Raw genomic sequence first — 13,631 nt, forward strand, 5'->3', positions numbered from 1 at the left:
CTGTGAGGATTGCTAGTGATGAGGAAGGGAGAGGTGTCTCTATACTGTGAGGATTGCTATTGATGAGGAAGGGAGAGGAGTCTCTATACTGTGAGGATTCCTAGTGATGAGGAAGGGAGAGGAGTCTCTATACTGTGAGGATTCCTAGTGATGAGAAAGGGAGAGGAGTCCCTATACTGTGAGGATTCCTAGTGATGAGGAAGGGAGAGGAGCCTCTATACTGTGAGGATTCCTAGTGATGAGGAAGGGAGAGGTGTCTCTATACTGTGAGGATTCCTAGAGATGAGGAAGGGAGAGGAGTCCCTATACTGTGAGGATTCCTAGTGATGAGGAAGGGAGAGGTGTCTCTATACTGTGAGGATTCCTAGAGATGAGGAAGGGAGAGGAGTCCCTATACTGTGAGGATTCCTAGTGATGAGGAAGGGAGAGGAGTCCCTATACTGTGAGGATTCCTAGTGATGAGGAAGGGAGAGGTGTCTCTATACTGTGAGGATTGCTAGTGATGAGGAAGGGAGAGGTGTCTCTATACTGTGAGGATGGCTAGTGATGAGGAAGGGAGAGGAGTCTCTATACTGTGAGGATTCCTAGTGATGAGAAAGGGAGAGGAGTCCCTATACTGTGAGGATTCCTAGTGATGAGGAAGGGAGAGGAGTCTCTATACTGTGAGGATTGGTAGTGATGAGGAAGGGAGAGGTGTCTCTATACTGTGAGGATTGCTACTGATGAGGAAGGGAGAGGAGTCTCTATACTGTGAGGATTGCTTGTTATGAGGAAGGGACAGGAGTCTCTATACTGTGAGGATTGCTAGTGATGAGGAAGGAGAGGAGCCTCTATACTGTGAGGATTGCTTGTGATGAGGAAGGAAGAGGAGTCTATACTGTGAGGATTCCTAGTGATGAGGAATGGAGAGGAGTCTCTTTACTGTGAGGATTCCTAGTGATGAGGAAAGGAGAGGAGTCTCTATACTGTGAGGATTCCTAGTGATGAGGAAGGAGAGGAGTCTCTATACTGTGAGGACTCCTAGTGATGAGGAAGGGAGAGGAGTCCCTATACTGTGAGGATTCCTAGTGATGAGGAAGGGAGAGGAGTCTCTATACTGTGAGGATTCCTAGTGATGAGGAAGGGAGAGGAGTCTCTATACTGTGAGGATTCCTAGTGATGAGGAAGGAGAGGCGTCTCTATACTGTGAGGATTGCTAGTGATGAGGAAGGGAGAGGAGCCTCTATAGTGTGAGGATTCATAGTGATGAGGAAGGGAGAGGTGTCTCTATACTGTGAGGATTCCTAGTGATGAGGAAGAGAGAGGAGTCTCTATACTGTGAGGATTGCTAGTGATGAGGAAGGGAGAGGAGTCTCTATACTGTGAGGATTTCTAGTGGTGAGGAAGGGAGAGGAGTCTCTATACTGTGAGGATTCCTAGAGATGAGGAAGGGAGAGGAGTCCCTATACTGTGAGGATTCCTACTGATGAGGAAGGGAGAGGAGTCCCTATACTGTGAGGATTCCTAGTGATGAGGAAGGGAGAGGTGTCTCTATACTGTGAGGATTGCTAGTGATGAGGAAGGGAGAGGAGTCTCTATACTGTGAGGATTTCTAGTGGTGAGGAAGGGAGAGGAGTCTCTATACTGTGAGGGCTGCTAGTGATGAGGAATGGAGAGGAATCTCTATACTGTGAGGATTCCTAGTGATGAGGAAGGGAGAGCCATCTCTATATTGTGAGGATGGCTAGTGATGAGGAAGGGAGAGGAGCCTCTATACTGTGAGGATTCATAGTGATGAGGAAGGGAGAGGTGTCTCTATACTGTGAGGATTGCTACTGATGAGGAAGGGAGAGGAGTCTCTATACTGTGAGGATTCCTAGTGATGAGGAAGGGAGAGGAGTCCCTATACTGTGAGGATTCCTAGTGATGAGGAAGGGAGAGGTGTCTCTATACTGTGAGGATTGCTAGTGATGAGGAAGGGAGAGGAGTCTCTATACTGTGAGGATTTCTAGTGATGAGGAAGGAGAGGAGTCTCTATACTATGAGGATTCCTAGTGATGAGGAAGGAGAGGCGTCTCTATACTATGAGGATTCCTACTGATGAGGAAGGGAGAGGAGTCTCTATACTGTGAGGGCTGCTAGTGATGAGGAATGGAGAGGAGTCTCTATACTGTGGATTCCTAGTGATGAGGAAGGGAGAGGAGTCCCTATACTGTGAGGATTCCTAGTGATGAGGAAGGGAGAGGTGTCTCTATACTGTGAGGATTGCTACTGATGAGGAAGGGAGAAGAGTCTCTATACTGTGAGGATTCCTAGTGATGAGGAAGGGAGAGGAGTCTCTATACTGTGAGGATTGCTAGTGATGAGGAAGGGAGAGGAGTCTCTATACTGTGAGGACTCCTAGAGATGAGGAAGGGAGAGGAGTCCCTATACTGTGAGGATTCATAGTGATGAGGAAGGGAGAGGAGCCTCTATACTGTGAGGATTCATAGTGATGAGGAAGGAAGAGGTGTCTCTATACTGTTAGAATCCCTAGTGATGAGGAAGGGAGAGGAGTCCCTATACTGTGAGGATTCCTAGTGATGAGGAAGGGAGAGGCGTCTCTATACTGTGAGGATGGCTAGTGATGAGGAAGGGAGAGGAGTCTCTATACTGTGAGGATTGCTAGTGATGAGGAAGGGAGAGGAGTCTCTATACTGTGAGGATTGCTAGTGATGAGGAAGGGAGAGGTGTCTATATACTGTGAGGATTGCTATTGATGAGGAAGGGAGAGGAGTCTCTATACTGTGAGGATTCCTAGTGATGAGGAAGGGAGAGGAGTCTCTATACTGTGAGGATTGCTAGTGATGAGGAAGGGAGAGGAGTCTCTATACTGTGAGGACTCCTAGAGATGAGGAAGGGAGAGGAGTCCCTATACTGTGAGGATTCATAGTGATGAGGAAGGGAGAGGAGCCTCTATACTGTGAGGATTGCTAGTGATGAGGAAGGGAGAGGTGTCTCTATACTGTGAGGATTCATAGTGATGAGGAAGGAAGAGGTGTCTCTATACTGTTAGAATCCCTAGTGATGAGGAAGGGAGAGGAGTCCCTATACTGTGAGGATTCCTAGTGATGAGGAAGGGAGAGGCGTCTCTATACTGTGAGGATGGCTAGTGATGAGGAAGGGAGAGGAGTCTCTATACTGTGAGGATTGCTAGTGATGAGGAAGGGAGAGGAGTCTCTATACTGTGAGGATTGCTAGTGATGAGGAAGGGAGAGGTGTCTATATACTGTGAGGATTGCTATTGATGAGGAAGGGAGAGGAGTCTCTATACTGTGAGGATTCCTAGTGAAGAGGAAGGGAGAGGAGCCTCTATACTGTGAGGATTGCTATTGATGAGGAAGGGAGAGGAGTCTCTATACTGTGAGGATTGCTAGTGATGAGGAAGGAGAGGAGTCTCTATACTGTGAGGATTGCTAGTGATGAGGAAGGGAGAGGAGTCTCTATACTATGAGGATTCCTAGTGATGAGGAAGGGAGAGGTGTCTCTATACTGTGAGGATTCCTAGTGATGAGGAATGGAGAGGAGTCTCTATACTGTGAGGATTCCTAGAGATGAGGAAGGGAGAGGAGTCCCTATACTGTGAGGATTCCTAGTGATGAGGAAGGAGAGGAGCCTCTATACTGTGAGGATTGCTAGTGATGAGGAAGGGAGAGGAGTCTCTATACTATGAGGATTCCTAGTGATGAGGAAGGGAGAGGTGTCTCTATACTGTGAGGATTCCTAGTGATGAGGAATGGAGAGGAGTCTCTATACTGTGAGGATTGCTAGTGATGAGGAAGGGAGAGGTGTCTCTATACTGTGAGGATTGCTAGTGAAGAGGAAGGGAGAGGAGTCTCTATACTGTGAGGATTCCTAGAGATGAGGAAGGGAGAGGAGCCTCTATACTGTGAGGATTCCTAGTGATGAGGAAGGGAGAGGAGTCTCTATACTGTGAGGATTCCTAGTGATGAGGAAGGGAGAGGAGTCTCTATACTGTGAGGATTCCTAGTGATGAGGAAGGAGAGGAGTCTCTATACTGTGAGGATTGCTAGTGATGAGGAAGGGAGAGGTGTCTCTATACTGTGAGGATTGCTATTGATGAGGAAGGGAGAGGAGTCTCTATACTGTGAGGATTCCTAGAGATGAGGAAGGGAGAGGAGTCCCTATACTGTGAGGATTCCTAGTGATGAGGAAGGAGAGGAGCCTCTATACTGTGAGGATTCCTAGTGATGAGGAAGGAGAGGAGTCTCTATACTGTGAGGATTGCTAGTGATGAGGAAGGGAGAGGAGTCCCTATACTGTGAGGATTCCTAGTGATGAGGAAGGAGAGGAGCCTCTATACTGTGAGGATTCCTAGTGATGAGGAAGGAGAGGCGTCTCTATACTATGAGGATTGCTAGTGATGAGGAAGGGAGAGGTGTCTCTATACTGTGAGGATTGCTAGTGATGAGGAAGGGAGAGGTGTCTCTATACTGTAAGGATTGCTACTGATGAGGAAGGGAGAGGAGTCTCTATACTGTGAGGATTCCTAGTGATGAGGAAGGAGAGGTGTCTCTATACTGTGAGGATTCCTAGTGATGAGGAAGGAGAGGAGTCTCTATACTGTGAGGATTCCTAGTGATGAGGAAGGAGAGGCGTCTCTATACTATGAGGATTCCTAGTGATGAGGAAGGAGAGGAGTCTCTATACTGTGAGGATTCCTAGTGATGAGGAAGGGAGAGGAGTCCCTATACTGTGAGGATTGCTAGTGATAAGGAAGGAGAGGAGTCTCTATACTGTGAGGATTGCTAGTGATGAGGAAGGGAGAGGTGTCTCTATACTGTGAGGATTGCTGGTGATGAGGAAGGGAGAGGTGTCTCTATACTGTGAGGATTGCTAGTGATGAGGAAGGAGAGGAGTCTCTATACTGTGAGGATTCCTAGTGATGAGGAAGGGAGAGGAGTCTCTATACTGTGAGGATTGCTAGTGATGAGGAAGGGAGAGGTGTCTCTATACTGTGAGGATTGCTGGTGATGAGGAAGGAGAGGAGTCTCTATACTGTGAGGATTCCTAGGGATGAGGAATGGAGAGGAGTCTCTATACTGTGAGGATTGCTAATGATGAGGAAGGGAGAGGAGTCTCTATACTGTGAGGATTCCTAGAGATGAGGAAGGGAGAGGAGTCTCTATACTGTGAGGATTGCTAGTGATGAGGAAGGGAGAGGTGTCTCTATACTGTGAGGATTCCTAGTGATGAGGAAGGAGAGGAGTCTCTATACTGTGAGGATTGCTAGTGATGAGGAAGGGAGAGGTGTCTCTATACTGTGAGGATTGCTAGTGATGAGGAAGGGAGAGGAGTCTCTATACTGTGAGGATTGCTAGTGATGAGGAAGGAGAGGAGTCTCTATACTGTGAGGATTCCTAGTGATGAGGAAGGAGAGGAGTCTCTATACTGTGAGGATTGCTAGTGATGAGGAAGGGAGAGGTGTCTCTATACTGTGAGGATTGCTAGTGATGAGGAAGGGAGAGGAGTCTCTATACTGTGAGGATTCCTAGTGATGAGGAAGGACAGGTGTCTCTATACTGTGAGGATTCCTAGAGATGAGGAAGGGAGAGGAGTCTCTATACTGTGAGGATTCCTAGTGATGAGGAAGGAGAGGAGTCTCTATACTGTGAGGATTGCTAGTGATGAGGAAGGGAGAGGAGTCTCTATACTGTGAGGATTGCTAGTGATGAGGAAGGGAGAGGAGTCTCTATACTGTGAGGATTGCTAGTGATGAGGAAGGGAGAGGAGTCTCTATACTGTGAGGATTCCTAGTGATGAGGAAGGGAGAGGAGTCTCTATACTGTGAGGATTCCTAGTGATGAGGAAGGGAGAGGAGTCCCTATACTGTGAGGATTCCTAGTGATGAGGAAGGAGAGGAGTCTCTATACTGTGAGGATTGCTAGTGATGAGGAATGGAGAGGTGTCTCTATACTGTGAGGATTGCTGGTGATGAGGAAGGAGAGGAGTCTCTATACTGTGAGGATTCCTAGTGATGAGGAATGGAGAGGAGTCTCTATACTGTGAGGATTGCTAGTGATGAGGAAGGGTGAGGAGTCTCTATACTATGAGGATGGCTAGTGATGAGGAATGGAGAGGAGTCTCTATACTGTGAGGATTCCTAGTGATGAGGAAGGAGAGGAGTCTCTATACTGTGAGGATTCCTAGTGATGAGGAATGGAGAGGAGTCTCTATACTGTGAGGATTGCTAGTGATGAGGAAGGGAGAGGCGTCTCTATACTGTGAAGATGGCTAGTGATGAGGAAGGGAGAGGAGCCTCTATACTGTGAGGATTCCTAGTGATGAGGAAGGGAGAGGCGTCTCTATACTGTGAGGATTGCTAATGATGAGGAATGGAGAGGAGTCTCTATACTGTGAGGATTGCTAGTGATGAGGAAGGGAAAGGTGTCTCTATACTGTGAGGATTCCTAGTGATGAGGAAGGGAGAGGAGTCTCTATACTGTGAGGATTGCTAGTGATGAGGAAGGGAGAGGAGTCTCTATACTGTGAGGATTGCTAGTGATGAGGAAGGAGAGGAGTCTCTATACTGTGAGGATTCCTAGTGATGAGGAAGGAGAGGAGTCTCTATACTGTGAGGATTGCTAGTGATGAGGAAGGGAGAGGTGTCTCTATACTGTGAGGATTGCTAGTGATGAGGAAGGGAGAGGAGTCTCTATACTGTGAGGATTCCTAGTGATGAGGAAGGACAGGTGTCTCTATACTGTGAGGATTCCTAGAGATGAGGAAGGGAGAGGAGTCTCTATACTGTGAGGATTCCTAGTGATGAGGAAGGAGAGGAGTCTCTATACTGTGAGGATTGCTAGTGATGAGGAAGGGAGAGGAGTCTCTATACTGTGAGGATTGCTAGTGATGAGGAAGGGAGAGGAGTCTCTATACTGTGAGGATTGCTAGTGATGAGGAAGGGAGAGGAGTCTCTATACTGTGAGGATTCCTAGTGATGAGGAAGGGAGAGGAGTCTCTATACTGTGAGGATTCCTAGTGATGAGGAAGGGAGAGGAGTCCCTATACTGTGAGGATTCCTAGTGATGAGGAAGGAGAGGAGTCTCTATACTGTGAGGATTGCTAGTGATGAGGAATGGAGAGGTGTCTCTATACTGTGAGGATTGCTGGTGATGAGGAAGGAGAGGAGTCTCTATACTGTGAGGATTCCTAGTGATGAGGAATGGAGAGGAGTCTCTATACTGTGAGGATTGCTAGTGATGAGGAAGGGTGAGGAGTCTCTATACTATGAGGATGGCTAGTGATGAGGAATGGAGAGGAGTCTTTATACTGTGAGGATTCCTAGTGATGAGGAAGGAGAGGAGTCTCTATACTGTGAGGATTCCTAGTGATGAGGAATGGAGAGGAGTCTCTATACTGTGAGGATTGCTAGTGATGAGGAAGGGAGAGGCGTCTCTATACTGTGAAGATGGCTAGTGATGAGGAAGGGAGAGGAGCCTCTATACTGTGAGGATTCCTAGTGATGAGGAAGGGAGAGGCGTCTCTATACTGTGAGGATTGCTAATGATGAGGAATGGAGAGGAGTCTCTATACTGTGAGGATTGCTAGTGATGAGGAAGGGAAAGGTGTCTCTATACTGTGAGGATTCCTAGTGATGAGGAAGGGAGAGGAGTCTCTATACTGTGAGGATTGCTAGTGATGAGGAAGGGAGAGGAGTCTCTATACTGTGAGGATTGCTAGTGATGAGGAAGGGAGAGGAGTCTCTATACTGTGAGGATTCCTAGAGATGAGGAAGGGAGAGGAGTCTCTATACTGTGAGGATTCCTAGTGATGAGGAAGGAGAGGAGTCTCTATACTGTGAGGATTGCTAGTGATGAGGAAGGGAGAGGTGTCTCTATACTGTGAGGATTGCTATTGATGAGGAAGGGAGAGGAGTCTCTATACTGTGAGGATTCCTAGAGATGAGGAAGGGAGAGGAGTCCCTATACTGTGAGGATTGCTAGTGATGAGGAAGGGAGAGGAGTCCCTATACTGTGAGGATTGCTAGTGATGAGGAAGGGAGAGGAGTCTCTATACTGTGAGGATTGCTATTGATGAGGAAGGGAGAGGAGTCCCTATACTGTGAGGATTGCTAGTGATGAGGAAGGAGAGGAGTCTCTATACTGTGAGGATTGCTAGTGATGAGGAAGGGAGAGGTGTCTCTATACTGTGAGGATTGCTAGTGATGAGGAAGGGAGAGGTGTCTCTATACTGTGAGGATTGCTATTGATGAGGAAGGGAGAGGAGTCCCTATACTGTGAGGATTGCTAGTGATGAGGAAGGAGAGGAGTCTCTATACTGTGAGGATTGCTAGTGATGAGGAAGGGAGAGGAGTCTCTATACTGTGAGGATTGCTATTGATGAGGAAGGGAGAGGAGTCCCTATACTGTGAGGATTGCTAGTGATGAGGAAGGAGAGGAGTCTCTATACTGTGAGGATTGCTAGTGATGAGGAAGGGAGAGGTGTCTCTATACTGTGAGGATTCCTAGTGATGAGGAAGGGAGAGGTGTCTCTATACTGTGAGGATTGCTAGTGATGAGGAAGGGAGAGGTGTCTCTATACTGTGAGGATTGCTAGTGATGAGGAAGGGAGAGGTGTCTCTATACTGTGAGGATTGCTATTGATGAGGAAGGGAGAGGTGTCTCTATACTGTGAGGATTCCTAGTGATGAGGAAGGGAGAGGTGTCTCTATACTGTGAGGATTGCTAGTGATGAGGAAGGGAGAGGTGTCTCTATACTGTGAGGATTGCTATTGATGAGGAAGGGAGAGGTGTCTCTATACTGTGAGGATTCCTAGTGATGAGGAAGGAGAGGAGTCTCTATACTGTGAGGATTCCTAGTGATGAGGAAGGGAGAGGTGTCTCTATACTGTGAGGATTCCTAGTGATGAGGAAGGGAGAGGTGTCTCTATACTGTGAGGATTCCTAGTGATGAGGAAGGGAGAGGTGTCTCTATACTGTGAGGATTGCTAGTGATGAGGAAGGGACAGGAGTCTCTATACTGTGAGGATTGCTAGTGATGAGGAGGGAGAGGAGTCTCTATACTGTGAGGATTGCTAGTGATGAGGAAGGGAGAGGAGTCTCTATACTGTGAGGATTGCTAGTGATGAAGAATGGAGAGGAGTCTCTATACTGTGAGGATTGCTAGTGATGAGGAATGGAGAGGAGCCTCTATATTGTGAGGATTCCTAGTGATGAGGAAGGAGAGGAGTCTCTATACTGTGAGGATTCCTAGTGATGAGGAAGGGAGTGGAGTCTCTATACTGTGAGGATTACTAGTGATGAGGAAGGGAGAGGAGCCTCTATACTGTGAGGATTCATAGTGATGAGGAAGGGAGAGGAGTCTCTATACTATGAGGATGGCTAGTGATGAGGAATGGAGAGGAGTCTCTATACTGTGAGGATTCCTAGTGATGAGGAAGGAGAGGAGTCTCTATACTGTGAGGATTCCTAGTGATGAGGAAGGAGAGGAGTCTCTATACTGTGAGGATTCCTAGTGATGAGGAAGGAGAGGAGTCTCTATACTGTGAGGATTGCTGGTGATGAGGAAGGGAGAGGAGTCTCTATACTATGAGGATTCCTAGTGATGAGGAAGGAGAGGAGTCTCTATACTGTGAGGATTGCTGGTGATGAGGAAGGGAGAGGAGTCTCTATACTGTGAGGATTCCTAGAGATGAGGAAGGGAGAGGAGTCTCTATACTGTGAGGATTCCTAGAGATGAGGAAGGGAGAGGAGTCTCTATACTGTGAGGATTCCTAGTGATGAGGAAGGGAGAGGAGTCTCTATACTGTGAGGATTCCTAGTGATGAGGAATGGAGAGGAGTCTCTATACTGTGAGGATTGCTAGTGATGAGGAAGGGAGAGGTGTCTCTATACTGTGAGGATTGCTGGTGATGAGGAAGGGAGAGGAGTCTCTATACTATGAGGATTCCTAGTGATGAGGAAGGAGAGGAGTCTCTATACTGTGAGGATTGCTGGTGATGAGGAAGGGAGAGGAGTCTCTATACTGTGAGGATTCCTAGAGATGAGGAAGGGAGAGGAGTCTCTATACTGTGAGGATTGCTGGTGATGAGGAAGGGAGAGGAGTCTCTATACTATGAGGATTCCTAGTGATGAGGAAGGGAGAGGAGTCTCTATACTGTGAGGATTGCTAGTGATGAGGAAGGAGAGGAGTCTCTATACTGTGAGGATTCCTAGTGATGAGGAAGGGAGAGGTGTCTCTATACTGTGAGGATTGCTGGTGATGAGGAAGGAGAGGAGTCTCTATACTGTGAGGATTGCTAGTGATGAGGAAGGGAGAGGTGTCTCTATACTGTGAGGATTCCTAGTGATGAGGAATGGAGAGGAGTCTCTATACTGTGAGGATTGCTAATGATGAGGAATGGAGAGGAGTCTCTATACTGTGAGGATTGCTAGTGATGAGGAAGGGAGAGGTGTCTCTATACTGTGAGGATTGCTAGTGATGAGGAAGGGAGAGGAGTCTCTATACTGTGAGGATTCCTAGAGATGAGGAAGGGAGAGGAGTCTCTATACTGTGAGGATTGCTGGTGATGAGGAAGGGAGAGGATTCTCTATACTGTGAGGATTGCTAGTGATGAGGAAGGGAGAGGTGTCTCTATACTGTGAGGATTGCTGGTGATGAGGAAGGAGAGGAGTCTCTATACTGTGAGGATTGCTAGTGATGAGGAAGGGAGAGGTGTCTCTATACTGTGAGGATTCCTAGTGATGAGGAATGGAGAGGAGTCTCTATACTGTGAGGATTGCTGGTGATGAGGAAGGGAGAGGATTCTCTATACTGTGAGGATTGCTAGTGATGAGGAAGGGAGAGGAGTCTCTATACTGTGAGGATTGCTGGTGATGAGGAAGGGAGAGGAGTCTCTATACTGTGAGGATTCCTAGTGATGAGGAAGGGAGAGGAGTCTCTATACTGTGAGGATTGCTAGTGATGAGGAAGGGAGAGGAGCCTCTATACTGTGAGGATTCATAGTGATGAGGAAGGGAGAGGAGTCTCTATACTGTGAGGATTGCTAGTGATGAGGAAGGGAGAGGAGTCTCTATACTGTGAGGATTGCTGGTGATGAGGAAGGAGAGGAGTCTCTATACTGTGAGGATTGCTAGTGATGAGGAAGGGAGAGGTGTCTCTATACTGTGAGGATTGCTAGTGATGAGGAAGGGAGAGGAGTCTCTATACTGTGAGGATTGCTGGTGATGAGGAAGGGAGAGGAGTCTCTATACTGTGAGGATTCCTAGTGATGAGGAAGGGAGAGGAGTCTCTATACTGTGAGGATTGCTAGTGATGAGGAAGGGAGAGGAGCCTCTATACTGTGAGGATTCATAGTGATGAGGAAGGGAGAGGAGTCTCTATACTGTGAGGATTGCTAGTGATGAGGAAGGGAGAGGAGTCTCTATACTGTGAGGATTCCTAGTGATGAGGAAGGAGAGGAGTCTCTATACTGTGAGGATTCCTAGTGATGAGGAAGGGAGAGGTGTCTCTATACTGTGAGGATTGCTAGTGATGAGGAAGGGAGAGGAGTCTCTATACTGTGAGGATTGCTAGTGATGAGGAAGGGAGAGGAGTCTCTATACTATGAGGATTGCTAGTGATGAGGAAGGGAGAGGAGTCTCTATACTGTGAGGATTGCTAGTGATGAGGAAGGGAGATGAGTCTCTATACTGTGAGGATTGCTAGCGATGAGGAAGGGAGAGGAGTCTCTATACTGTAAGGATTGCTAGTGATGAGGAAGGGAGAGGAGTCTCTATACTGTGAGGATTCCTAGTGATGAGGAAGGGAGAGGAGTCTCTATACTGTGAGGATTGCTAGTGATGAAGAATGGAGAGGAGTCTCTATACTGTGAGGATTCCTAGTGATGAGGAAGGGAGTGGAGTCTCTATACTGTGAGGATTACTAGTGATGAGGAAGGGAGAGGAGCCTCTATACTGTGAGGATTCATAGTGATGAGGAAGGGAGAGGAGTCTCTATACTGTGAGGATTGCTAGTGATGAGGAAGGGAGAGGAGTCTCTATACTGTGAGGATTCCTAGTGATGAGGAAGGAGAGGAGTCTCTATACTGTGAGGATTGCTAGCGATGAGGAAGGGAGAGGAGTCTCTATACTGTGAGGATTGCTAGTGATGAGGAAGGGAGATGAGTCTCTATACTGTGAGGATTGCTAGCGATGAGGAAGGGAGAGGAGTCTCTATACTGTAAGGATTGCTAGTGATGAGGAAGGGAGAGGAGTCTCTATACTGTGAGGATTGCTAGTGATGAGGAAGGGAGAGGAGTCTCTATACTGTGAGGATTCCTAGTGATGAGGAAGGAGAGGAGTCTCTATACTGTGAGGATTGCTAGTGATGAGGAAGGGAGAGGAGCCTCTATACTGTGAGGATTGCTAGTGATGAGGAAGGGAGAGGAGTCTCTATACTGTGAGGATTGCTAGTGATGAGGACTGGAGAGTTTATACCCAGACTTACTTGTCTCTCTTTTCATGTTTGAAGCATTTTCTTCTAGAGGATCCTTTTCCTTCAAATATGCTTGTAAGATGCTGAGGAGCATAAAGAGAATATTCTGGAACATGAGAATTTACCACTGAACTATAGAGAGTCATTTACATCAATTAAATTCTCATCAACGTAAGATTACAGTATCATACAATTGCACTTAACATTGGTTTGGTTATAATTTTATATTAGTTGATTTAATAAGTGTATCAATCAAAACTGAGAACTGGGACTTCAGGGGGTGGACCTAGCTGCATGGCCGCATGTTAGAGAGCTCTCCATTCCAGAGCACCTGAAAGCCTCTGCAAAATTGTCAACACTGAGATTTGTGACCACCTACACCATCAATGGGACTCGGAGATAACAGTAGGTAAGAGTGGTGCCGTCCCCAGCTGACCACACACAGTATTGTGACGGAGTCTGCACACACGCTGGTGTGTCACTGCTCGGGGTCGCCATATTGTTACTCGGTTGGGCACTCCTGATCGGTGCCATTCCTCCTCTGACTTCCTATGGACACCTGGGAAGTTTTACCTGGCTACTGGTTCCCTGGCTACAGCTGGGTTCCTGCAGCTCTGCAAGTGCCTGCTGCCATGCTACACCTCTGCTGGTCATGGTTGGGGCATGGTGCACCCAGTCCGGCACCGCTTCTTGCTTTGTAAGTGGGCTGCTCATTCCTGGAAATGGACAAAGACAAGGGCAAGCAGAGAGGTGGCTTGGGAGGCTCTGATGTGAAGGCCATGAAAACAAGATCCACTACTACCACAGCTACATCCTGGAAGGTGTCCTAGATCCAACTAAATGCAGTGCGTCCTCTATAGACAAAGCATAAGAGGTTTCAGACCTGCATCCCCTTGACTGGATAATACATTGGCTGGCCTGAAAGAAACTTCTGAATCAGCTAAGCCCCAGCTTAAAGAACATGGAGCCCATTATCTGACACTGAGTAAGGCAATTCTAATGTAGAAGAAGACTTAGCTGCAGCGGGATCCTCTCTTACCGCCATGTAAGAATATTGGGCAACTCAGAAAACTGTAATCATTGCGATATCTGCGACTAACAGGCCTCCCAGAGTCTGTCTAACCAAAAGATGTCCTGGGCTTTATTTCAACTGG

At 47.4% G+C, this 13,631-nt stretch overlaps 1 protein-coding gene across 1 annotated transcript in view; it reads right to left on the reverse strand.

Annotated features, from left to right (window-relative positions):
• Nucleotides 1–13,631, reverse strand: part of CGREF1 (cell growth regulator with EF-hand domain 1) — a 129,738-nt gene that overhangs the window by 10,389 nt on the left and 105,718 nt on the right. Inside the window, exon 4 of the mRNA XM_063919437.1 lies at nt 12,490–12,560. Coding sequence (XP_063775507.1) covers nt 12,490–12,560 — 71 coding nt within the window. The remainder of the gene's footprint in view (nt 1–12,489; nt 12,561–13,631) is intronic.

Source organism: Pseudophryne corroboree, chromosome 4, assembly GCF_028390025.1.
Source record: "Pseudophryne corroboree isolate aPseCor3 chromosome 4, aPseCor3.hap2, whole genome shotgun sequence".
NCBI classification, from domain to species: Eukaryota; Metazoa; Chordata; class Amphibia; order Anura; family Myobatrachidae; genus Pseudophryne; species Pseudophryne corroboree.